This window comes from Coregonus lavaretus (genome assembly GCF_964263955.1).
Source record: "Coregonus lavaretus genome assembly, chromosome: 5".
Classification (NCBI taxonomy): Eukaryota; Metazoa; Chordata; class Actinopteri; order Salmoniformes; family Salmonidae; genus Coregonus; species Coregonus lavaretus.
In genome coordinates this window covers 29,435,370-29,443,960 of record NC_139992.1, presented here as the reverse complement: position 1 = coordinate 29,443,960, position 8,591 = coordinate 29,435,370, and the positions used below count along the sequence as shown (strand labels likewise).

Genomic DNA, 8,591 nt, shown 5'->3' with positions numbered 1-8,591 from the left:
CTGAAACTACAACTAAATTAACATCTACACAACCCACAACTACATTCTCATATTCTACAACCAAATATGTAGAACCAACATCTACAACCGAACCAACTACTTCACATACTGAAATGACAACGAAACCATCAACTTCACATACTGAAATGACAACCAAACCAACTACTTTTACTGAAATGACAACCAAACCAACTACTTTTACTGAAATGACAACCAAACCAACTACTTTTACTGAAATGAAAACCAAACCAACTACTTCAGATACTGACGTTACAACTGAATCAACAACTGAAGGACCATCGACTGAAGCTACAACCCTGTACATAAGTCGAACAACAACTTCCTCTACACAATCTCCCACTACCTCTGAATCAACAACATCTACGGCTCCAACAACAATGTCAACAACAATGTCTACAGAGTCTACAACCACACCTCAACAACCCACTACAACACCTGAACCTACTACCACACCTAAACAATCCACTACATCAAGAACTACACCTGAACTTACAACAACTATATTAACTACTACAACACAACCCACAACTACATTCTCATATTCTATGACCAAATATGTAGAACCAACATCTACAACCGAACCAACTAAATCATATACTGAAATGACAACCAAACCAACTACTTCACATACTGAAATGACAACCAAACCAACTACTTCACATACTGAAATGACATTAAAACCAACTACTTCACATACTGAAATGACATCCAAACCAACTACTTCACATACTGAAATGACAACCAAACCAACTACTTCAGATACTGACGTTACAACTGAATCAACAACTGAAGGACCATCGACTGAAGCTACAACCCTGTACACAAGTCGACCAACAACTTCCTCTACACAATCTCCCACTATCTCTGAATCAACCACATCTACGGGTCCAACAACGATGTCAACAGAAATATATACAGAGTCTACAACACCTACAAGTAGGCCAACATATTTAAATATATTTTTGGCAATTTTGATTGTTGATATTGGTTGATATCTCTAAAATCTACCTGACCTTACAAATATACTATAGAAATAGATGTAGAAGTTGTTCCACTATGTTTGAGTCAAATCTACACCTTGTTTCCAGTTTGTGAGTGTAGAGACCTGAAGAGGAACCAGATATGGGCATGTGGAGAGAAGTGGACAGAAGACTGCTTCAATAAGACGTGTAACGGTGGAAAGATAGAGATGACTTCGGTCAACTGTCCGTATCCAGTTCGCCCCACCATGTGCCCCAGGGGACAGATGGTCAGAGTCTCAGACGGATGCTGTGACTACTGGAAGTGTGATTGTGAGTCTGTCTGTCTGCCTGCCTGTCTGTTCCTTTGTGTGAAGTGCTAGAGTTTGTCTATCTTTTATCTTGTTTTTGAAGAGGGTTTTACTTCCTGCACAGTCTGATGCTCTTATTATGTAGTAGTTTCGTCTTCCTTATGGGAATGCACTTATTATAAGTCAGTTCCTCTCTTATTCCCCCTCTACCCTTATTCCCCCTCTACTCTTATTCCCCATCTTCTTTTATCCCCCCTGTTCTCTTATTCCCCCTGTCCCCCAGGTCGTTGTGACCTCTATGGAGACCCTCACTACATCTCCTTCCAGGGCGTGACCTTTGACTTCCTGGATAATTGTACTTACATCCTGGTCGAGGAGAAAACGCTGCGTCACCATCTGACTGTTGCCGTGGACAACTACTTCTGTATTCCCGAGTTGGACGGCGCCTGTGCCAAAGGCATCATCCTGCAGTACCAGAACAACACGGCCACTGTCAGCATCGTACCGGACGAGTACAGGGTGAAGGTACTGCCGTTCTTCATTTATTGATTGATTGATTGGTTTAAGCATTCATTCATCCATCCATCCATTCATTAAATTATTTGTTCATTCATTCCAGTAGTCACCACATTTGATTGATTGGCTCTTGAATATATATTGCCATGATAGTGATCTTTCTGAGATCTCACTCACTCAAACCATTCTGCTCCTCTCTCTCCTAGTCTACTCTGAACCAGAAGACCGTCGAGCCTCCCTATGAGGAGAATGGTATCAGGTTTGAGACGACAGGCTATATGGTGTCTGTATACATCCCTGAGATCCGCTCACATATCTCTCTCACACCATCCAACACTGTGACTGTCACCTTGGCCATGGAGCATTTCCTGCATAACACCCAAGGACAATGCGGTTTGTATTAGACAAGGAAGTGTGTGTGGGTGTGTGTGTCTGTATGTGTGTCAGTGTGTGTGCATGCCTGCCTGTGTACATGCATGTGTGCGTTTCCAAGCTTACGTCTACATTTTGGTTATTGGCAGGTGTGTGCGGTGGGAGCTCTTGTGTGCGTAGAAGTGGGGAGACTGAAGCTGACAGCTGCTGTGATAAGACCGCCTATGACTGGATCTATGAGGACCCTCTGAAGCCTGAGTGTAGCGCTGCTCCCAGGGACGTCCCTTGCCATCCTACTCCTCCAACCACAACCACCAGCTGTCCTGGCAGCCCCCTCTGTGACCTTCTCCATCACCCGTAGGATGATTCAATTCAGTTCAATTTGATTTGATTTGTTTCACATGACGATCTCCCAAATGGTCAGAAATCTGTGGCGTTTCATTCAATGTTGATGTGACAGCTATGATAAATCATTATATTGAGATAAAACAATGCAACATAAACACTGATTTTGTTTTGTGCCAAAAACAATGTTGTAAAAGTATTGAGAAGGTGTATTTTCCTGTATGTTGATCAGTCTGTTGGTATGTGTCATTACAGAGTTTTTGCAGATTGCAGTTGGCGGGTGGATCTGAGCCAGCTTGAGAGGAACTGTAGGTTTGATTCGTGTGAGAGGAACGACATGGCTTGTTCTCCTCTGGAGCAGGCTGTTGAGGAGTGTAAGAAAGCAGGCATCTGTGTGAACTGGAGACAACTCACCAACGGGACCTGTGGTAATTTAACTTTTTTTTTTAACGTTTCTAAAACTTCCTGATATGTGTATTGGTGCTTGGAAAATCAACTGGGACATTGATAAAAAAATTAAGAAATGTAGTTGTATTTTTATTTTTTATTTTTTTAATCATTCATCCATCATGGTGTACTGGTGCTGGGGAAATTCATTAAGACACAAGGACAAGAAGAGAGAAATAACATTTATTCCCTAAATAACTTTGTTATTTATTTCAGCTGTTGGGTGCCCAACTGGGATGGTGTACAGAGAGTGCCAAGGCCAGTTGGATGACTACTGTAACGGAGGGTAAGTGAATCCATCTCCCGTTGTCCTAACACTATTTAACACAGTACATTTTACGTGTGTCTAAAAGTTTCAATTTTTTTTATTAAAAAGTTAGTCTTCTAATTGTTCCACGTTCTTTCTGCAGAGTCCGTGTTCCAGGGAGAGTACTGCAGGAAGTTAAGGCTGGATGTTTCTGTCTCAGAGGACAGTTCAGAGCTGAAGAGCACAAGTACATTTGTGTGTCGGAGTGTCCCTGTGAGTGGAGTTTGGGATTCTCTCTTGAGCCTAGGGCCAAATCCTAACTTGAGAAATCCACTTGCATAGGTTGAAGTTTAACTTGTGAACATCTTAGATATGCTAAGACAGGGTTTCCCAAACTCTGTTCTTGGGACCCCAAGGGGTGCACATTTTGGTTTTTGCCTTATCACTACACATTTGATTCAAATAAAAAACTAATCATCAAGCTTTGATAGTGTTAGGGCTAAAAATAAAACATGCACCCCTTCGGGTCCCGAGGACCGAGTTTGTGAAATGCTGTTCTAAGAGTATCCCAAATCAGGATTTAATCTGAACACATTGACTGTCATGACCTCCAGGCATGCAATTTATACATACTATCAGGGTTGGGGTTAATTTCACTAATTAGATTATAATTCAATTCCCTCTCCCTGTATATTCCATTTAATTTAATTCAAATTCCAGGTCACTTTAAATTCAGTGATACTTTAATTCCTCTCAATTCCAATGTAAGGTAAATTACATTAATTCAATTCTTACAGTGAGGGAAAAAAGTATTTGATCCCCTGCTGATTTTGTACATTTGCCAACTGATAAAGAAATTATCAGTCTATAATTGTAATGGTAGGTTTATTTGAACAGTGAGAGACAGAATAACAACAAAGAAATCCAGAAAAAAACACATGTCAAAAATATTATAAATTGATTTGCATTTTAATGAGGGAAATAAGTATTTGACCCCCTCTCAATCAGAAAGATTTCTGGCTCCCAGGTATCTTTTATACAGGTAACGAGCTGAGATTAGGAGCACACTCTTAAAGGGAGTGCTCCTAATCTCAGTTTGTTACCTGTATAAAAGACACCTGTCCACAGAAGTAATCAATCAATCAGATTCCAAACTCTCCACCATGGCCAAGACCAAAGAGCTCTCCAATGATGTCAGGGACAAGATTGTAGACCTACACAAGGCTGGAATGGGCTACAAGATCATTGGCAAGCAGCTTGGTGAGAAGGTGACAGTTGGTTCAATTATTCGCAAATGGAAGAAACACAAAATAACTGTCAATCTCCCTCGGCCTGAGGCTCCATGCAAGATCTCACCTCGTGGAGTTGCAATGATCATGAGAATGGTGAGGAATCAGCCCAGAACTACACGGGAGGATCTTGTCAATGATCTCAAGGCAGCTGGAACCATAGTCACCAAGAAAACAATTGGTAACACACTACGCCATGAAGGACTGAAATCCTGCAGCACACGCAAGGTCCCCCTGCTCAAGAAAGCACATATACAGGCCCGTCTGAAGTTTTCCAATGAACATCTGAATGATTCAGAGGAGAACTGGGTGAAAGTCTTGTGGTCAGATGAGACCAAAATGGAGCTCTTTGGCATCAACTCAACTCGCCGTGTTTGGAGGAGGAGGAATGCTGCCTATGACCCCAAGAACACCATCCCCACCGTCAAACATGGAGGTGGAAACATTATGCTTAGGGGGTGTTTTTCTGCTAAGGGGACAGGACAACTTTACCGCATCAAAGGGACGATGGACGGGGCCATGTACCGTCAAATCTTGGGTGAGAACCTCCTTCCCTCAGCCAGGGCATTGAAAATGGGTCGTGGATGGGTATTCCAGCATGACAATGACCCAAAACACACAGCCAAGGCAACAAAGGAGTGGCTCATGAAAAAGCACATTAAGGTCCTGGAGTGGCCTAGTCAGTCTCCAGACCTTAATCCCATAGAAAATCTGTGGAGGGAGCTGAAGGTTCGAGTTGCCAAACCTCAGCCTACGAAAATGACTTGGAGAAGATTTGCAAAGAGGAGTGGGACAAAATCCCTCCTGAGATTTGTGCAAACCTGGTGGCCAACTACAAGAAACGTCTGACCTCTGTGATTGCCAACAAGGGTTTTGCCACCAAGTACTAAGTCATGTTTTGTAGAGGGGTCAAATACTTATTTCCCTCATTAAAATGCAAATCAATTCATAACATTTTTGACATGCGTTTTTCTGGATTTTTTTGTTGTTATTGTGTCTCTCACTGTTCAAATAAACCTACCATTAAAATGATAGACTGATCATGTCTTTGTCAGTGGGCAAACGTACAAAATCACCAGGGGATCAAATACTTTTTTCCCTCACTGTAATTCAACATTATCCCCAACAATTCCACACATTTTAATTCAATTCCTTCAGGCTTTCAGACTGATCATGTCACTGTTTAGACAGCCTAGCTATACTGGAAATATAGAAATACAAGTTGAAATTATTTTAAAATAAATCCTGCAGTCATTTTGTCATACTTTGTGCATTCATTTCATTAACTGGGAAATATACAAATATTAAATTCCAATTCACTTCCAAACATTTTATGTTTTTCAATTCCAATTCCAATTCAAACAGTCCAAACAGTTTAATTCCAAATAATTTCAAATTCAAGAACTTGAAGATTGTTGACATTCGAATTGAATTCAACATATATTCTCCATTTCATGAGTGAATTCAAGAATTGAATTGGAATTTCAAATTAGATTGGAATTGGCCCCAACCCTGCATACTATACTGATGTTTTATGCGGAATAAGTTCAACCTCTTCATCATGTCTTCCAGACTGTAAGGGTCCACTGGGAGAAAACAAGCAGGTGAGAAGACCATGTGCTTTCATGGCTCCATGATTAAAACACTGTTATTACAGAGCTGATATACTGGTACTTTTTAGTATTAGTATTAATGTTCTTATGTTTTACAGCTTGGGGAGACATGGCAGTCCAACTGTCAGGTGTGTAAGTGTAACCACCTGACCAAGACAGAGGAGTGCCAACCCGAACCCCCCTCCCCCTCTCCTCTCTGCAGTCAGAACTCCGTCCTGGTCTCTGACTGCTGTGGCAAAGAGACGTGTGGTAAGATAATGGATCTGATACTGAATAATAATGATACATGTCTTTTGTATAGTGTGTTTCTAAATACACTCACCTTCTTAGTGCTCACCTTACCTCACTTTACTTTGCAGTTGAGAAGACGTGTAACTATAACGGAAGGACCTACAAAGTAAGCATCCAGATGTTTAGAAATACCAACTTTATATAGCTACTGTACCAGGAAAATAAACACATTGACAGCATTTCCATCATGGCAGCTCTCCTTATCTGATGTCTATGTGCCTGTTTGGTTAGGTGGGAGACAGATGGACAGACCTTGCCCTGCCCTGTGAGTCATATAGTTGTACCAGAGAAGGCACTCAGACAGAGAGAAGGGTGTGTCCCCATCAGAACTGCTCAGAGGTACCTGCTGCTCTTTCTCTGTATCAATCAAATGTATCAAATGTATTTAAAAAGACATTTTTACATCAACAGCTGTCACAAAGTATGGAACTATATGACATCCAATTATTTTCAGTATAACTTGTTTTGTTTCTAGGAGGACAGAGTATGGGACGAACAACATTGCTGCTACACATGTAAGCTAACTCTTATCTCCAGTCTGTTGTACGTAAATTATCATATCTGGTCACGCTGACCACTGAGAGAGAAGAGAGAGGGAGCCGGACATCTAGTGGTTGAAATGAGGTGGTTCACTTATTCAATGTGGACGTTTCCACTGCAAGAAGAGACTAGAAAATCAACAACAATAGAACGTTTCCTATTCTTTGTGTATCTATTGCTTATAGCTCCAAGGGATGATTATTTACAATGTAACTCTGAACTGTATTAAAGGGTTAGTTCACTCAAGTTGTATTTTAGTATTTTGTTTATTAGTCCACTGTTAAAACAATTGTTAAAGTTTTCAACATAGAGCACTTTAGTTCAGAGCAAAAACTGTGATGATAATGAGGTTGATGCATTCTTTCCACTCACACACTGCCATTCTCTCTACCCCAGGTAACCAGACCTGTGCTCCAAGGGTTTCTAGTGTGAACATCACTGTAGACAACTGCACAGCAACACTACAACTGCCCATATGTCAAGGCCAGTGTGGGACAGAGACAAGGTGAGACTGGTCAAAGATTATTAATGCACTTATTGTATGTTGCTCTGGATAAGAGTGTGACATAACTACAATGTGAAGGTCTTATCTTCTCTGGTCTTTTTCTCCTCCCTCTCTCTAAACCTCAGATGGGTTGTTGCTGGCAGTATTCTCCAACTGGAACAGAAGTGTGAGTGTTGCAGAGTGAGGAGTTATGAGAGGAAGTCAGTGAATCTGACCTGTACACGGGGCTCCGTTATGCACCACCTGTATGCACATGTTACCAGCTGCGAGTGCCATGACTGCAGTATATTGCGGTAAACATTGCCTTGTGTTCTGAACGTATATGCACACAAACAAAACATTTAATATTGAACTGTTATTAAGATGGTGAAAATTTGCCAAATCCATGTTTTTTCTAGATTCTGCTACCTTGCTCCTTATAATAATGTCTTGGTCTGTGTGTTGAGGGTATACAGTATGGTACGTGCAGAACAATGTCTTACATTTTCATTAGTATAATAGGTTTTTCAGCTAGTGCACATTGGTCGAAAGGCCTTTTTCTATATTGCATATACGCTGTTCCAGTGCAGGAAGTGGAACATTGTATGTAGCATATTGTTGATTGTATGTATTCCATAGATTTCACATAGGAAATATTTTACTAATCAACCCAGCACTTTTTAATCTAAATGACTGCATCTCCAATTTTAATGTGATTTTCTTATTATATTGAAATGTTTATTTTAGTTATACAAGTACTGTATGTTTGCCAATCGTTTCAAGAACTGTAACCACATTGATTTTGCTGATTTATTTTAAATAAAGTACTGAAGCGTCTACATTGAATAACCATTTACTTAACACAATCAGTTGAATTTCATTGATTAATTAGCATTAATTGAATTAGCATAAGTATTGATTAAGATTAATCTGATAAATTAACATCAGTATTGATTAGCTGAATTCAACGAAAGTTGCTAATTCAGTGCTAATCCTATCAGAGATGTATAGATGCACTATTACCTACCAATCAGGATCTGTTTCTATGGCAGTTCTATGGCTGCCAGGCATTCTCAACCTTTCCTCTCCGGGGCCTACTGTGACACCTGTCAAATCTGGAGACCACCTGTAAGAATTATATAAATATTTTCTGAGA

At 40.5% G+C, this 8,591-nt stretch overlaps 1 protein-coding gene across 1 annotated transcript; it reads left to right on the top strand.

Moving 5' to 3' along the window:
• Nucleotides 1–2,122: 2,122 nt before the first annotated feature.
• On the top strand, nt 2,123–8,118 carry LOC311128924 (apomucin-like). Its single transcript, XM_084161160.1, has 12 exons — nt 2,123–2,200; nt 2,329–2,536; nt 2,780–2,952; nt 3,188–3,257; nt 3,382–3,491; nt 6,080–6,111; nt 6,219–6,369; nt 6,480–6,517; nt 6,643–6,750; nt 6,887–6,926; nt 7,348–7,456; nt 7,582–8,118. Exons 1-12 carry the CDS (start codon nt 2,164–2,166, stop codon nt 7,751–7,753), a joined length of 1,248 nt encoding a protein of 415 aa, XP_084017286.1. The 5' UTR covers nt 2,123–2,163; the 3' UTR covers nt 7,754–8,118.
• Nucleotides 8,119–8,591: the final 473 nt, after the last annotated feature.